Raw genomic sequence first — 17767 nt, 5'->3', positions numbered from 1 at the left:
CCCGCCAGACCCCAGTCTACACAGCGGTGCAAACAGAACATGCGCATACAGCACAGCCCACGCTCGGGGCCTGAGGTTCAGCCTTTCTCCGGACCCTTGGGATCCTGGGTCCCTCACATCTTCCAGAGCCCTAGTGTGCGCATGTGGAGTGTGGTGTGGTTTGGGGGGGGGGGTGTCCGGTTGGGAGGAGGATCCCGATTCCTGTTTCCTGCCCCTACTCACTCAGCCCTGGGAGGTGACAGAGGGAGAGGACTGAAGGGTGAGTGCGTGGGGCCGAGCACCTGGGTCCCTGCGAGAGGCCCGAGTGGGTGGGGGGAAAGGAAGTAAACGCAGGTACCTGGGGGTAGGGGGAAGGGATCCCTGAGCGGGGCAAGGCTGGGGAGGAGCCGGCGGGGGGCGGGGGGGGGCGAGTGAGGCCACAGGCCGGGCCACCTAAGGAACTTCCTGCCAGAACACAGAGGCCATTGAGCTCTAAGACTCGCAGGCTACTGCCCCCAGCCCCCACCCGGCATCATTTCTCCAGAATCCAGTCTGGGGCCTGGAGGGCTCTCAGTCTCCCTCCTGCCGACTCCTGTACGGAGTCTGGGGGCACCGCCCTGGCCCCGCAGCCTGCTCAGGATTGCCGCCGCCTGCCCGCAGGAGGAGGTGAAGCCCAGAGGCGGGTGTCCGGGCCCCACTGGTCCTCACCTTCAGGCTGGGCTCCCGACCACCGACCGGGCCTCCTGGCGGGACCCAGGCCGCCCCTGGGGCCTCTGGGACCAGATTGGAGGTGGGGGGCGGGCAGGCAGGGATGGAGACGGGGCAGGACAGACCATGCCCGGGGCCTCCTGGTCTCTTGGGGTCAGAGGCTCCAGGACTCCTCAGGGCAGGAAAAGGAGACTAAAAATAATCCGGAAAGGGAGAGTCCGGAGAGAGGAACTGGGAAATGGGGGGCGGAGGGCCGGCTGGAGCAGGGAAATAGTGATGCGTCCCTCGCTACCCCAGGCTCGCGCGGCGCGCCTGCGCACACGGCGGCCCAGGCGCCCCCCCCCCTCCCCGGCAGACGGCGCCCCGCACACGCGCCCCCGCGCACCCCACCTCGCGCCCCGCACCCGCCCAGCAGCCTCTGCTCGCCCGCGCCTGTCTGCTCAGAGCGCGACGCTCTCAGCACGTCTCACGGCAGCCCTGCAAATGGCACACGCACACGCGCACACACGCACACACGCACACACATGCACGCACACAGAGCTCCGCAGCTGGACGCATCTGACCACAGGGCAAGCCCGATGTCCCTTACATTTCCAGTTCTCATGTACCCGCCCCCCCACACCTGGGTCTCCAGCGGGGCGCCCCCAAGCCGAGCTCACGGTCTCCTCTGGCCTGACTCTGGCAGCAGAAGCCGAAAGACAGAAATGCAGGCCGGGAGGCGAGGAGGGGTGAGTGGTGAGGACCGGAGACAGCGGAGATGAGAAAGAAGCCGAGGGAGGGCACCAGCCTTCGCTCCTGGCCCTGACATCCTGCCCCTTTTGCTGGCCAACAGTTTCTGCTCAGAGGCCTCAGTCTACCTACGGGGCTGGGGGGCACTAAGGGTCTCTTTCTCCCTCCCTCTTCCTCAGGGGATGACTCCAGCAGAGTACCCCACTCCTTTGAAGAGCCCAGAGGGAGATGTCAGCCCAGTCTCTTCCTGCAGCAACACCTCCTACCCAGAAACCCCCTCGGATCATCCGCCCCCGCCCCCCTTCTCGCCCCCGGGCCGCCCAGTCCCCAGGACCCCACCACAATGGCTCTTCTCCACAAGAACCTGCCCTTACCTCCAATGATGCACCAACCCCAATGTGCACCCCCATCCACTGGGACCCCCCTGCCTCCTCCCTCAAACCCCCTGCCCTCCTGCCTCCATCAGCTTCTAAAGCCAGCCTCGACTCCCAAACTTCCCCAGACTCGCCTTCCAGCACCCCCAGTCCCGCGTCCAGGCGCTCCGTCTCCCCAGAACCTGCTCCCCGGTCTCCAGTCCCCCCACCCAAACCCTCCGGGTCACACACCCTGCCCCTGCTCCCCACACCTGGGGTCCCCGCCCAGGGTGGTTCTGCCTCGGCCCCAGGCACTGTGCGGAGACTGGCTGGCAGGTTTGAATGGGGGACTGAAAGCAGGGTCCAGGCTGCGGAGGCCCTGGAGCCGAGTCCCCAAGGGGCAGTGGATGTGAACGGGGAGAGAGAGGCTCCACAGGGCAACCTTGCTGGGAGTGGGTCCCAGGAGAACGGCACTCCGGGTAAGTGCGTCGGGAAGCCCCGGGGGGGGGGGGTGGGCTCCATCTCACTCATTTTCTTTGTTCTCAGTGCTTTAAGACTGGGTGCTTTCAGAGGCTGTGTTCTTTTTTTTTTTTTTTTAAGATTTTATTTATTTATTTGACACAGAGAGAGAGAGACAGCTAGAGAGGGAACACAAGCAGGGAGAGTGGGAGAGGGAGAAGCAGGCTTCCCGCTGAGCAGGGAGCCTGATGCGGGGCTCGATTCCAGGACCCTGGGATCCTGACCTGAGCCGAGGGCAGACGCTTAACAACTGAGCCACCCAGGCGCCCCTCAGAGGCTGTGTTCTTAAAAATGGATTTCATGTTTGGAAAATCTGGTTTCCCTATTTGTTGGGGTCTGAAGACAGGCAGGTGGAGGAGATAGATGCTTGGGGCTGAACTGCCATGTCCCCCTGCTGGAAGGGTTCAGGGGAGGGAGGGGGCCTGGGCAGGGTGGGGCCAGGCCCCAAGGGCCTCCTCCTTAGGACTCCCGTGTCTCCCACAGATGCTGCCCTGGCCTGCCCTCCTTGCTGCCCCTGTGTCTGCCACATAGGCCGGCCTGGCCTCGAGCTCCGCTGGGTGCCCGTGGGCGGCTATGAGGATGGCCCCAGGGTTTTCTGCCGCGCCTCCCCACTGAGGGCCTCCCGCTCCCGCCCCAGCCCTCCAAGCATCAGTCTCCCCCCAGTGGTCCTTACATCCTACCGCTCCACAGCCGAGCGCAAACTCCTGCCGCCCCTCAAAGCCCCCAAACCAACTTGGGTCAGGCAGGACACCACCATCTCCGGGGACCCCCCCCAGCCAGATCTCGATCCTCCCTCCGAAGATGGCATCCAAGCAGGTACTGGGCCTGGGGGAGCGGGCTTCTGGGCTGGGGAGGGGAGGGGTGGAGGTAGAGAGGACTAAAAGCCAACAGACTACCACCCCCAACAGGCCCCGGGGGCTTTGGTTTCCTCCACCAGTAAGCGTCTCTGCTGGGGCTGGAGTCAGGAGTCCTGGGCTGGGGATTCTGGAGGTCTGTTCTCTTCACTCTGGGCAATCTCTCTCCAGGGGACAATCCTGATGAAGCTCCTCAGAACACTCGTCCGGCAACAATGGAGGGCAGGTACCAAAGCCCCGCACCCTTACTCCTACCCCAGAGCAGACGAAGCATCAGCCCAGCTCAACCCCACCTTCCCGAACGTGGGGTGAAGAACGGCTAGGGCTCCAGAGACAGGCAGCTCTGTCTCTTGCCAGCTGCGTGACCTTAGACAAGTCACTTGGGCTTTCTGGGTCTCAGTGTCCTCATCTGTGGGTGGGGGTAAGCACGCCAACTACCTCACCGAGTTGTTGAGTGTGATCTTGGTAAAGAGCCCGGCGCACGGCAGGTGCTCCCTTTGACTTCCCCCAGCTCGAGCCTCCCTCTGCAGCCACTGCCCACAAATCCATTTGGCACCGGGAACACCTCTTCTGTGTCATCTGGGCTTGTCAATCATTTTAGATTCAGCACCCCTAGAGGAGCAAGGGCAGGCCCATTCGCTTATCGCTGGTGTGAATTCTCCTGGGTGTGTAGCTTGGTTGAACAGGACAGAGAGGGAGGAGCGAGCTTGGGCTTGATCACGCCCGAGTGTCCCCGAGGCACAAACAGGGCATGGCAGACAATGGCTCGTCCGTGAGACAACGGGAGAGGCTTGAGATCACAGGAGTGGACGGGACCCACCCAGGAGCAGGCGCCTGAGTCATTTTGTCTGTGTGCTTTGGTCAGGGTCCCCGCATACAACCTGCCTCCGGGTTGTGCACTCCTTTACACGAGTGTGTGAATAGCAACCCCCCCCAGGTGTGTCACAGTGGTGGCTCTGGGGCACTCCATCCCTTTCCACAGGGACAAGGAGGGGCTGGAGGAGCTGAAGGAGCAGAACTGGGAGCTGCCCCTGCAGGATGGTGAGGGCCTCTGGACGTGGGGGGCTCCCTGCTGTGACCAGCAAGCCCCAGGGGAAGGGTCCCGGGGCGCTGGCCTTCCCTGATGTGCTCCGTCTGCTCCCCAGAGCCCCTGTACCAGAACTATCGAGCAGCCGTGCTGTCTGAGGAGCTCTGGGGTGTCAGCGAGGATGGGTGTCCCTCCCCCACGAATCCCGGCGAAGCTCCCACCTTCGCACGGCCCCCTGGGCCTCGCAACACACTGTGGCAGGAGCTTCCGGCCGTGCGAGCCAGTGGACTCCTGGACACGCTCAGCCCCCAGGAGAGGCGCATGCAGGAGGTGGGCACGCGGTGGGGCGGGGCGTTCGGGCAGGGCTGGCACAGGGGAGGGGGGGTGGGACCTGGGTTCTGCGCCGGTCGGGGAGCTGGGCTTTCCACTACGGCGCAGCTCTTCCTCCTCAGAGCCTGTTCGAGGTGGTGACATCCGAGGCCTCCTACCTGCGCTCCCTGCGGCTGCTGACGGACACCTTCGTGCTGAGCCAGGCTCTCCGGGACACGCTGACCCCCCGGGACCACCACACCCTCTTTTCTAATGTGCAGCGAGTTCAGGGAGTCAGCGAGCGGTCAGTGGGGCCCTGTCCTCGCAGCACATCCTTAGCTTTTTGCTTGTCCCAGGTCTTCCCTTCCTCGCGCCCAGTTAGCGTCCAGCTCTTCGCAGGAACACCTGGGAGACCTGGCTTTCTGCACCCCCTTTCAGGTTTCTAGGGACGCTCCTGTCCCGCGTGCGCTCTTCCCCCCACATCAGCGACCTGTGTGACGTGGTGCACGACCACGCCGTGGGGCCCTTCTCGGTGTATGTGGATTACGTGCGGAACCAGCAATACCAGGAGGAGACCTACAGTCGCCTTATGTGAGTGTGCGGGAGGCGGGGCCGCGCGTCGGGGAGGAAGCTGGGGAGCAGGGCTGGGGTCCAGGGCCTCGAGGTGGACGGCTTCCGCAGGGACACGAACGTGCGCTTCTCGGCGGAGCTTCGGCGCCTGCAGAGCCTCCCGAAGTGCGAGCGGCTGCCCCTGCCGTCCTTCTTGCTGCTGCCTTTTCAGCGCATCACCCGGCTCCGCATGCTGCTGCAGGTGCCTTTGCTGGGCGGGGGGCACGGGGGGGGGTGTTCTCTGCCCCTCTGCCCCCGCCCCGCCCCGTTGGGGAACTCTCCCCTCCTCCCGGGGGCCGCCTGCCCCGGCTTCTCAATCCAAGCTACGTGGAGCTAAGCAGTGTCTCAGGGAGCAGTCTGGGGGCAGTGGAAAGCGCCCCCTGGCTAGAGAGACAAGCTCTAGACTTAGCTCTGCCACGACCTGGCTGAGTGACCTTGGGCAGGTCCCCTCCTCTCCCTCAATCTCAGGGGGAACGTGGGGAGTGGTCTTTGGGCTCCCCCACTGCGTGCCTTCCCGGTGGCGGCGGTGATGTCACTCCCAAAGAGGCAAAAATTAGTTCTTTGGCGATACAGAAATCTTGGCTATGGTAGTAGTACTTCGTGGTACTCCAGAAGGCTCGTCGATAGACACGCAACATATCTGTGTTATTAAAATGTCATGGTGGGTGGGACACTTAGGGAAAACGTGTCTAAAAAGGCTCTTCGGCAGACCGATAGGCAGAGTGGGGAGTGGGGGGTGGGGTCAGGTTGAGAAAGACTCTTCTGTGGCAAAGTAGAAACTGCTCCCTAAACCAGGTGACCCAATGCAGGTGACTCGGTGTGAGGAGTCCCCATCTAGGTTATCAGCATTTTCATATCCTATTCAGCTTCGTGTATCCCCAGTGTAGACAACCTAAAAGTCATAACACTAATCTTAGCAGCTAAAGGGCTCCTGAGTGCCCCGTCCTCGGCATGGTTCTAAGTGCTTTGTACCTGTTGAACCTTGCCAACAACTGTGGGTAGGAACTATTATTGGCCCCACTTTATAGATGGGGAAACCGAGGCACGGAGAGGATACGTATCTTGCCCCAGGTCATGCGGATAATAACTGAGAGAGGCAAAATGTGAATCCGGGCACTCTTAACCACTCTGCTATATTGTTGGTGCTAAGAGTTGTGGTTGATAGTGGTTAAAACAATAGCAACCCTCTTATTTGCATTTACCATGTGCCAAGGACTATGCGGAGCACTTTATGTCTACTTACCCCATTGAATCCTCACGACAGTGCTATTGGTAAGCTAGGTGGGTATTATCCCCATTTGACAGATGGGGAAAACTGAGGCTCAGGGAGGTCACTTGAGGTGCTCAGGGTTGTGCAGTGAGTGGTGACGTCTCTCTGCCTCGTTGAGGTTGGTCCCCCAGCCCTGTGAACCCAGACTAAGCATGTTGTCAAGCCAGGTGGGGTCCTCTTAAGTGAAGCCCCTCCTTGTCCCCAGAATATCCTGCGCCAGACTGAGGAGGGGTCCAGCCGCCAGGAGAATGCGCAGAAAGCCCTGGGTGCTGTCAGCAAGGTGGGCAGGAGGGATGCTGTGGTGTTGGGGTGGGGGGGAGAGAGCGGGCCTGGGCGGTAGGGAGAAGCGGTAGGGGTGCAAGGGAGTAGGGGTGGGTGACACGGCTCCCCTGACCCCAGATCATTGAGCGTTGCAGCGCTGAGGTGGGGCGCATGAAGCAGACCGAGGAGCTGATCCGGCTCACCCAGAGGCTGCGCTTTCACAAAGTCAAGGTTGGCCCCCTGTCCTGCCCCCCACCTTCCCTTCCCCCGCCCCTACCCCCCCCCATGCTGCAACAAGCCGGAACCTCCCCCTGCTCCCTCACAGGCCCTGCCCCTGGTGTCCTGGTCCAGGCGCCTGGAGTTGCAGGGGGAGCTGACCGAGTTAGGGTGCCGGAGGGGGGGTGTGCTCTTCACCTCACGCCCCCGCTTCACCCCCCTCTGTCTGCTGCTCTTCAGTGACCTGTTGCTCATCACTCAGCCCAAGAGGTGGGTCCCAGGGGCGGGGGAGGGCACCCAGGCTGGGGTAGGGAGGAGGGGTCCAGCTGGATCCCTGTCCTCCCTCTGAACTGCCTCTTCCCTGGGCAGCGGGCAGCGGCTACAAGTTCTGGACTATGCCCATCGCTCCCTGGTCCAGGCCCAACAGGTTCCGGACCCATCTGGACCCCCCACTTTCCGCCTCTCCCTTCTGAGCAACCACCAGGGCCGCCCCACCCACCGGCTCCTGCAAGCTTCGTCCCTGTGAGTTGCGTCTCCTTCAGAAAACACCCCTGGGACCCTCACTCGGCTTCTCAGAGCCCAGCACCCTCCTCCTCCTCAATCTCGCTCCTCTGTAGCCCTTGTCTGTCCCTCAGAAGGCCCTCCTGGTTCAAACGTGACCCCTCCCTCTGTCCCCACCAGATCAGACATGCAGCGCTGGCTGGGAGCCTTCCCGACCCCGGGCCCCCTCCCCTGCTCCCCGGATACCATCTATGAGGACTGTGGTGAGTGTCCCCCAGAGGGGAGGAGGGAAGGAAACGCGAGGCTTCAGGGGCAGATGGGGGAGAAGCTACAAAGAGTCTTGATCCCACCGCATGTCACTCACCCCCAACCAGACTGTTCCCAGGAACTGTGTTCAGAGCCTTCTGCACTGGCCAGGACGGAGGGACGAAGTCTGGAGTCCAGGGCTCCCCGCAAGCACCCACACAAGAGCCCCGAAGGTGAGAGATTCTTGTAGTTATTCATTCAGTGAATTTTTATTAAGCACCTCCGAGGGGCTGCTCGCCATCCTAGGCCTTGTGAACCAAACACACAAAGATTCCTGCCCTGCTGGAGCGCGCGATCCAGTGGAGGAGAAATAATAAAGAATTAACAAGATATAAATAAGTAAATGATATGGGGGCGCCTGACTGGAGCATCCGACCCTTGATCTCAGGGTCATGGGTTCGAGTCCCACTTTGGGTGCAGAGAATACTTAAAAAAAAAAAAAAAGTAAATGCTACAGCGTGTCTGAGGGTTTTAAGTGCTGTGGACAAACAGAAGTGGAACGGAGTCAAGGAGGTCAGGAGTCCCAGGGTTGGGTAGGATGACAATTTAAAATCGGGAGGTCGAGGTGCCCCTCAGTGAGGAGGCACCGTGTGAGCAGTGACTTGACAGAGGTGAAGAACTTAGGCACGTGGTGTCTGGGGGAAGAGTGTCTGAGAGCGCAGACAGGAGTCAGTGCAAAGGCCCTGTGGCCAGTGTGTTTGAGGAATGGTAAGGAAGCCAGTGTGGTAGAGGGCATGAAAGAAGGGGAGAGGGGCAGATGAGGTCCCAGAGGTAATGGGGACCAGACCATGGGGGTCCTCCTAGGTTCCTGTAGGAACTCCGGCTCTCCCTCTGAGGGAGATGAGCGGCCGTTGCAGGCACGCCCATCCTCTGTTGCTGCTGTGGCCTCCGCCTCTGATGTCGTTTCTCCTGACGCTGCAGGCTTCTCCACTAATCCCCACACTCACTGGGACCCTCGGGCATTAGACCCCATGGGACCTCCTTTCCTTCCTGACCTCTCCCCTGCCTTGGTTCCACTTGGGCCCCTGTCTCTCTTTCCCAGGCTGGCTGAAGGGGTTTCCTGGGGCCTTCCCGGCCCAGTTGGTGTGCGAAGTCACAGGGGAACACGAAAGGAGGAGGCACCTTCGCCAGCACCAGAGGCTCCTCGAGGCTGTTGGGCCCTCTTCAGGCCCCCCCAGTGCCCCCCCACCCTAGCGCAGGCTGGGACGTCGGGCAGCTCAGCACGGAGAGGACAAAGCTCATCCATCCATTGGATTCGCTGTCAGTGGAAACGCTACCTCTACTGGCAACCAATAGGGACCGAGCTTCAGGAGAAGGCAGCCAATGAGAAAAGGCCGTCGGAGCCCTCCCCCCCCCCCCCCCCCCCGCCGCGAAGGAGAATGAGGATGGCTTGAGTGGGTGGCCAATAGAGACAGAGGCCTGGTGCAGGGCAGCCAATGGGTCCTGAGCTGGCTGAGCCGCTGGCCAATGAGTATCCCTGCTCCGCTCACAGCCAAGGAAGTCTAAGAAGCAAGGTCAATAAAGTTTTAAAAAGGGCTGCGCTGGAGCTAAAGTCCCAGGGTAAAAGAGCCAACAGCAGTGAGCAGGGACATCCAGCCACAGAAGATGGTGGTCTGGGCCCCCAAGCCCCTGTTTGGTTCTATAGCAATGACCGTCCTGCCCTTTGAGGGTGGGAAGCGGTAGATTCCATTCCTGGGGTGCCTCCTGTGCCCTCTCAAGCCCCTTCCTCTCTTCTAGAAGAATCCAGAGGGTGTGTCTCAGAGAATCGGTGCGTGTGTCCCTAGGTCTCTGTAGGTATCAGGGAAGGGGGTCCTGCTGAACGTGCTGTGTGTGTGGTCCTGCCCCCTCCCAGGTGACTGAGCGCTCCATTTTCTTCCCTCACCCCTTGCTTTTCCTATTATTCTCTCCAAGAAGACAGGAGGTCTGAGCTCCAGCGGACATGATGTCCTCAGTGTGGCTTGGCAGCCAGAGGCCCGAGTGGGGGATGAGAAGCCTGAGTTCTGGGCCAGGGGTCCATGGCAGCTGGAGGGTGCTGCTGGGGATCGGCCAGACAGCCTGGTAGAGGAGCCCGAGGGACTGAAGATGGCCAGTGGCCGTGGCCTGAAGCCCCCTGAAGCTTCCTTGCCCCAACCTTGGCCTCCAATCTGAACTGTAACTGGTCATTCATCCAGCCTCAGCTTCGGGCTTCACACTGGCTCTGGGCCCTAGGTTTGGGGGAAGAAACAGGAGCTGTGGATCGCGGGCCGGCCGGGGAGCCTCTCTGGCTTTCCGGGCTTCATCCTGGACCTCCCACGGCAACACTGGGCCAACCGGTGGGGAGGGAACAAAGAGCCAGTGTGGCGGCCCAGTGTGTGCCCTCCAGAGCATCTCCTTCCAGAGAAGAAAGTGCCCGGTGGGATACCAGAAGGGGGTGAGGGATGGAGCCAGGGCAGAGCAGACAGTTGGTGGTGACCGAGGGCCTAGGCCCGGCACCAGGCCTTCCCTGAGCTGGGCCCGTCACACTGTCCCTTCAGCTCACGTATGGCAGTTGGCCCAGAAAAGCAACTGCACACCGGCCACGGGAGGTGCAAGGACTCTGGGAGGCTGGGAGGGAGAAAGAGACTGGCCTTTGGCCACCCAGGACTTTGCACAGTGCCTGGCATATGAGAAACCCTCAATAAATGTTGGTGGACCTGTACTGAGGGGAGTGCGTGCTTCAAGGAAGAGTAGTTTCCAAATGTGGCTTTGTAAGGTGGTGGGGCTGCTTGGAAAGAGGTTCTTTGAGAGCTAGGTTCAGCTGAGCTGGGACTGGGGCCTGGAGACCGGGAGCATGGCCCGAGTGTGTTGGCCCATTCCTAGTTCCCGAGGGATCTAGGGGTCTAGGTGGTGGTGGGTCTGCAGAGGCTGGAGCAGAGTGTTCCTGTGGGCTGGGGAGGAGGGCAGGGCCAGGGCCAGGTAGGGCTGGGGCTCCAGCGGGGGACGAAGCTCCGAGCGAGAAGGACTGAGAGGACAGACAGGCAGCAGTAAATGTCCTTTATTGACCAGCCAAGCATCTCTGTTCAGTGCAATTCAATTCTACACCTGTTTATCGAGTGCCTTCTAGGCGCCAGGCCCTGTTCTAGGACACGGGGATGCCGAGCTGGAAAAGACAAGGGTCTTGCCCTCAAGTAGCCTTCATTCCGGGAATGACGAGAAGGAAGCAACCCTGGGGAGGTCTGGGCAAAGCCTTCTAGGGGTGGCAACAGGGGGACTGAAGTCCAGGAAGAGGAGGTAGTGGTCATGGGAGGGAGCTGGAGCTCCCTTCAAGTTTCCTGGTGGTGGGAGAGCCCCTCCCGGCCCCCACTATGCTCCCCTCTTCCTCTGAGATCCTGCGAGAGACAGACAGGCGCAGAGGCCGCCCCAAAGCTACACAGGTGCCCTCTATACATTCCCTCCCGGCTCCTCACCCCCTCCCCCGTTCCTGCCCCTAAGGATGCCTCCAGTCTTCAGTTCAGAAGTCCTGAGGCCAGGATAATGGGGAGATGGAGAGCAGACAAGAGTCGTTCTGGGGACATAAAGACACATAAAATGCAGCCACATGTCCCCAAAGGGACAGAAAAGGCAGGGAGGGAAGGGGGCTGTTATGTTTCTGTTACCTTAGAGACTTCTTTCCATTCGGGGGTGACCTGGGCGTGTCTGTGCAGTCCTGGAGGGGTCTGCCTTCCGCAGGCTGGGGGAGGGGGCGGCGGGGCACGCGGCACCGCCACAGGGGGAAGGGGTGAAGGCAGGAATGAGGACCACCGTGCACGAGCACGCAGAGAGAGTGGATGGGGGAAGGAATGGGGCCGGGGGAAGGAAGACAGAGGGGGCAGAATAGCGGGGAGGTGGTAGAGGTGGTACCCGCGGCGGTGAGGGTAGTAGGTACAAATGTCCCCCATTCCTTCACATTCTGTCATGCCGGGGGGATGGAAGAAACAAATTTTGTCACAGGTGTAGGAAAGGTGCAGGAGAGGACAGAGTAGGGGAAGATGGGCCCCTGCTGGGAGTCTCTCTCCGTGAGTCAGTAAGCCCTTTCTCCACCTACAGCCCTGCCCCTCATATTTGTGACCTCCATGTTTGGGAAGTGGACCGATCAGGAAGACAGAACAGGGCACTGACGGGGCTTTGGGCTGGCCCTTCTATGGCCTCCGGGTCAACACGGTCGTGGCGGACGGGGGTACAGCCATGACCACAAGCAACAGGTGGATGAGAGGAGCTGTCCCCCTTTCTCCCCACAGCCTGCTCGCTAGCTCTCCCCTCTCTCCTAGCGCCGCTGGGCCCTCCCACCTCCCTGGGATCCTTTCCAGAGCCCTTCAGCCTGGCTGGCTGTGCACCCCCGAAAGCTTGTCTCTCTCTCCCCCCTTCTTCTTCGCAGGGCTCCCTCTCTTCAGGTACAGGGGTATGTGATGGTGATGGTTCCTGCTATCAGGGTTGGCCAGTGCACCAGGCAGGCACCCCCATCCGGTGCAGGACGACGTGTCCTCCGACCGCTCCTCCGCCGGTCTGGCGAGCCCATGACCTCGCCCCCCAGCACGCCCAGTTTGGATTGGGACTCCCCACCCAGCGGCCTCAGAGCGCCTCTGGCCAGGCCTAGGGAGCGCAGAGGGGCCCGAACTCGCCCTTCGCCTGCGCCCGGAAGGCCCGCACCCTCAGGGGCGTGGCCGGGCCCCTCGGGCCTTCGAGCTCAGTGATTGGCCCCGCCCCCAGTCCGGGCCCCGCCCCATCGCGGCCCCGCCCCTCCGCGCCCGGCTCCGCCCCGCTCTCCGCGCGGACCCGCACCTGCGGCGCTAGGACGGCTTCCCGCCTCTGGGCCCTGTAGCATCCTGCGGCCGGGTTCCGGCTCGGGGTTCGCGGCGCCCGCCCCCGCCGAGGAGCCCCTGAGAGGTTGAGGCGCAGGCTGCGGGCGCGTGCGGGGCACCTGCTCCCCGGGCTCCCGGGCCGTCGCCACCGACCGCCCCGCTCGCGCCCCCGCTCTGTCTCCATCTCCCACTGTGGTTCCGGGCCTTGGCCGAAGCTCGACATATCAGCCCCTCCTTCATCACGGTGGAGCTCTTGGGCACGACTCTCTGCCCCACTCTTCCTTCTGCGAAGAACCAACGTAAATCTTGATGGGAATTATGCAACTCGCCCTCCGGAGAACACAGAAGTCACCTTTTTTCTATTTGTAAAATATAATCTTTTTTTCTCCTCCTTTTAAAAACTATATTTTATATACGTATATATGTAAATGTATAATATGTAAAGTATAATATATAAAATATATATTGCAGTTTTCTTATTTATTTATTTAAAATTTAATTCTATTTTAGTTAACATACAGAGTTAGTTTCAGGTGTACAAGACAGTGATTCAACACTTCTATACATTATTAAAGTATATATATATTTATTTTTTATTTTTTTAAGACTTTATTTATTTATTTATGAGAGACAGAGAGAGAGAGGGAGGCAGAGGGAGAAGCAGGCTCCCCAAGGGGCAGGGAGCCCGATGCGGGGCTCGATCCCAGGACCCTGGGATCATGACCTGAGCCGAAGGCAGATGCCTAACGACTGAGCCACCCAGGCACCCCATTAGTGTATATTTTTAAGGTGCAGATTACATACAAAGAAATTCACCCTTTTCAGTGTAAAGTTCAGAGATTTTTGACAAATGTATATAGTCATGTAACTACCACCACAACTGAGAAATGAAAGACTTCCATCACCCCTGTAAATTCCCCTGTGCCCCTTTGTGGTGAACCTCTTCCTCAGTTCCAGCCTCTGGCAACCCCTTATCTGTTTTCTGTCCCCTGTAGTTTTGCCTTTTCTATAATGTCATATAAATGGAATCGTACAATAGGTAGCCTTTCAAATCTGGCTTCTTTCGCTTAGCTTAATGTATTTGGGATTCATCCATGTACTTAATTATTTTTTATTGTTGAGTAATATTTCGTTGTATGGATATATCAGAGTTTGTCCATTTCTTAGTGGAGGGACATTTGGGTTGTTTCTAATTTTTTTTTTAAAGATTTTATTTATTTATTTGAGAGAGAGAGAGAGCGCACAAGCAGGGGGAGCGGCAGAGGGGAAGGGAGAAAGAAAATCCTGAGCAGACTCCCCTTTGAGCAGGGGACCTCATGCAGGGCTCAATCCTGAGCCACCCAGGAACCCCTCCTTGTGGTTTTAATTTCTGATTCTCTCATAACTAATGATTCTCAGTATATTTTCAAATGTTTATTGGCCATTTGCGTATCTTCTTTGGTGATGTTTCTCTTCAAAACTCTCAGCTTTTGAAAAAATTGGGTGGTTTATTTTCTCATTACTGCATTTTGAGAGTTCTTTATATATTCTGGATATATGTCCTTTATCAGATATGTGATTTGAAAATATTTTCTCCCATTCAGTGGCTTGCCTTTTCATTCTGGTAACTGTGTTTTTTTCAAAGAGCAGGAATTCTTAATTTTGCAGTTACATCTTGGTTTGTTTTAAGCACAGTGTTTTTCTATTTGTTCAGTTGGTATATACAAGGCAATGGAGTTTCCGGTAGAGGCAGAACCAAGCAAGTGGGACACCATTGTTTCCCCATGTATCCAAACTCTGCAGGTCAAGGGACATTTTGGGGAAGGCAGCCCAGCAACCCAGATTTCCTCAGCATGTTATCATCAGACCATCGCACAGGCACCAGCTAGAAACTTGTTAGAAGTGTGACCTCTGCGTTGTAATGGGATGCCCGGGTCCTTAGTACACACTAGAGTTTGAAGAATAACCAACAATGACTTTCACAGGTGCAAAAGGGAAGCCATCTCGCAGCTGCTCATGGACTTTGGCCGTTGACATATTCTGGCAACGTCAGGGGCCTGGGAGCTCACTGCAAAGGAGATGCGCACTGGTGTGTGTGTAACAGGGTGAGCCCGCCTGGGGTAGGGCTGTTTCTGGGTGTTGTGCAGGCAGCAGAGCAAGTCCCTGTGGACCGTTGAGGAGTGACAAATAAGCCTTTGTTGAGTCTGGGTCCACATTCTCCAGGTCGGCCCTGCCCTTGGTCACTGAGAGGCTATTGTCCCATAGGGATATCCAGGCGTCCACGCCGTCAGGTGGGACAGTGAGCACTTTCCTTTTCGGAAAGCTCCCAGCCTTGCACTCCATTCTGGCTTCCACTCTGTCCATGTGCCGGCGAGTTACCACTATTTTTATTTTTTATTTTATTTTTTTAAGTAATCTCTATGCCCAGGGCACCTGGGTGGCTCAATTGGCTAAACGTCTGCCTTGGGCTCAGGTGGTGATCCCAGGGTCCTGGGATCGAGCCTCACGTTGGGCTCCCTGCTCAGTGGGGAGCTTGCTTCTCCCTCTGCCTCTGCCTTCCCCCCCTCCCCGGTCTCTCATGAATAAATAAAATCTTAAAATAAGTAATCTCTATACCCAATGCGGGGCTCAAACTCACAACCCCAAGATCAAGAGTTGAGAACTCCCCTGACTGAGCCAGCCGGGTGCCCCCACATTATCATTTTTTTTTGACTGCTCAGCTTCCTTTCTTTTGGGGAACTGTCCCTCTCCAAGTCCGTGTGGCTCTGGTGGGCTGTCGGTCAGGGCATCCACCTTCCCACCCAGAGGTGGACAGGTGACCCAGTTGAGGCCAGGCAGACTCTGAGATTTGGAATCCCGATCGCGAATAGACAAGGATGCAGGAGGTTGGTGGGGTACACTGTGGGGAAGCAGTGAGCAGGGGGGCCAGTTCCTGCAGAGGATTCCCCCGTGCTCCCCTGGCTCCTGGAGTGGACGTTCGGCTTCCTGTCTGAGTCTGCGTTCACTCACTATTGCCCCAAGACATTCCTTTTTGCCTAACTTAGTCAGTCTGCGTTGGTGCTTGCAACCAGAGAACTTCCACTGATATGCAGTCACGTTGTTGGCCGGGACCGCGGCTAGCCTGTAAGGCACCCTGGTGCCTCCGAACTTGTGGTTAAAAGGCAGCCCCTCTGAATAGATGTTGGGGTGGTTGTCTTGGGGGGCGCTTGCACCTTTACGAGATATCGAACAAAGCGCCTCTTCCACCCCTTAGAGGGGTGTCCCTTATTGAGCAGAATGCAGACTGGACCTCAGTTCTCACTCACTCACCCCACCCCCCGGCCGTGGGCTCTTGTGCAGTGCACATCCTGCACAGCCTTCTGTGGAGACCCTGTTGTCAGGTACCCCCCCCCCGGCACCCTTCCTTCAGCCCTCTTCTCCTCCTTCCATCTGCCCGTTTACCTCTTCTAAACGTTTACGTGGACAGCATATAGGCTGATAACAGCTATGTTTACTCTTGTAGACATAGTTAAGTCTTCCATGCGTTGTCCATCTGTTGACTCTAAAAGTTGAAACTCAATTAACAGTGTTTACCTTGTATATTGTGACTACATAAATAGCCCTCATTGCAGACCTAGGAATCACTAAGATTGCATTTCCTTTCTTAGATGATTTTTGATTACCTTTTGAAAAACCATATCTGATACATTCATGGGATCATAAGAATTTTTTTTAAGATTTTATTTATTTGACAGAGACAGAGCGAGAGAGGGAACACAAGCAGGGGGAGTGGGAGAGAGAGAAGCAGGTTTCCCGCCGAGCAGGGAGCCCGATGCGGGGCTCGATCCCAGGACCCTGGGACCATGACCTGAGCCGAAGGCAGACACTTAACCGACTGAGCCACCCAGGCGCCCTGAAAGCCTGTGTCCTTAACCACACGTATCACCGCCTCCACAGAGTAAACCAACTCTGGTGGGATTCAAACTCACATCCCAAATCCGAGAGGCTTTTTCCTCAGGAGAATTCCCAGGGTCTCTCCTCTCCCAGAAGCCGCTATAATCAGGCTGCCCCAGGTGACTCAGATCTATTTTCCTGTAACTTAAAAGGGAGGTTAGAAAAAAAAAATTCAGCTTGTGGGGCACCTGGCTGGCTCAGTCGGTAGAGCACACGACTCTTGATCTCGGCACTGTGTGGGTTCAAGCCCCACGTTGGGTATAGAGATTACTCAAAAAAATAAAATCTTAAAAAAAAGAAAGATTTCAGGTCGTGTGATACCCGCCTCCCCCGCCCCCCCCCCCCCCCCCGCCTTATCCTATGTCCTTCCCCTTCCGGTGCTGAGGGGAAAAAGAAGGGAAGTACAGAGAAGAGGGAAGGGAATGGCAACTGTCCACCGGAAGTGAGTGGAGGTGGGAGGGAGGGGAAGCGGGTAGGGGAAGCCGTGAGAAGAAGACATTTCCAAAGCACAACAGAGGGAGGCTGTTTCCCTGGGGACAAGCATCTTCTCCCTCCTGCTCCATCTGTCAGCATTTGGGGGTGAGGTCAGGGGAGAGGACCTAGGAAGAGAAGGGGACACCCTCAGAAACCACAGCTCTTAGGAGTGGGGCTGCCACGGTGGGCCCCTCCCCCACCCCTCAGGAATATTCCGTGGCAGTTAGGGGCCCTGTCCTACTGAATGGGTTGTTCTTTCCCAGACCCCAGGCCCTGCTGTGGCGCCAGGTGCTCTGCTGGATAGAAATATTTAGAAGATGAGGGACGACTGAGCCCAGCAAGAGAAGGGGGAGATGGGGTGGAGGGGAGAGGGGGAGGCAGGGGGTGCTCAAGATGGGGGCAGGGGACTTTAGGGATGAGTTCCCGCGGTCAGGGGGAGGAAGGGATGAGCACCAGACACTTGGAAAGGAAGTCGGGTGCTGAGAAGCAGGATGGGCCAGAGGGAAGTCTGGAACAAGAAGAGTGGGTAAAGAACTCACTGTCTGAGCCCAGAAGTAGCCGTGAGGCGCTCAGGGATTACAGCTCAGAGCCCCGGAAGGTCTCCATGTTGCCCCTGTGGTGGAGAATTACACACAGCTCCCGCTGGATAGCGCAGGTCCTGGCCTCAGAGCTCAGCCTGGTTGCCTTTGCCCTGCTGCTGGTCATGGTCTTCTCCAAGAAATGGCTGTGCCTCTCTCGAAGCCGCTTCTACCAGCGCTGGCCCACCAATGTCAGCACCAGAATCTACACGGCCACTCACATCATGTCCATGGGGCCCCTGCGGATCTGCAAATCCAAGAGCTGTTCCAACTCAGAAAATTGGAATGGTGAGACCCTCCCCGCCCCCCTCCCACCCCAGGGCTCCAGTCTGCCTTGGTCACTCCGTGCCCTTGTCCCCTCCTTCG

General features: G+C 58.2%; 2 protein-coding genes across 2 annotated transcripts in view; both read left to right on the top strand.

The window, feature by feature from the left end:
- Positions 1-1644: 1644 nt before the first annotated feature.
- ARHGEF15 (Rho guanine nucleotide exchange factor 15) lies at positions 1645-8835 on the top strand. Its single transcript, XM_028125137.2, has 15 exons — positions 1645-2248; positions 2772-3104; positions 3314-3368; positions 4125-4183; positions 4288-4499; positions 4622-4782; positions 4917-5069; positions 5160-5289; positions 6563-6637; positions 6757-6849; positions 6944-7104; positions 7204-7356; positions 7516-7598; positions 7710-7814; positions 8684-8835. The coding sequence occupies exons 1-15, from the start codon at positions 1645-1647 to the stop codon at positions 8833-8835; spliced, it is 2529 nt and encodes an 842-aa protein (XP_027980938.1).
- An 8403-nt stretch (positions 8836-17238) lies between these two features.
- ODF4 (outer dense fiber of sperm tails 4) overlaps positions 17239-17767 on the top strand; it is a 6079-nt gene continuing 5550 nt past the window's right edge. Inside the window, exon 1 of the mRNA XM_088027241.1 lies at positions 17239-17689. Coding sequence (XP_087883367.1) covers positions 17239-17689 — 451 coding nt within the window. The remainder of the gene's footprint in view (positions 17690-17767) is intronic.

Source organism: Eumetopias jubatus, unplaced genomic scaffold (genome assembly GCF_037043125.1).
Source record: "Eumetopias jubatus isolate StellerSeaLion01/CBP00866 unplaced genomic scaffold, mEumJub1_p1.0 scaffold_10, whole genome shotgun sequence".
NCBI lineage: Eukaryota > Metazoa > Chordata > Mammalia > Carnivora > Otariidae > Eumetopias > Eumetopias jubatus.
This window is presented reverse-complemented; position numbering and strand designations above follow the sequence as displayed.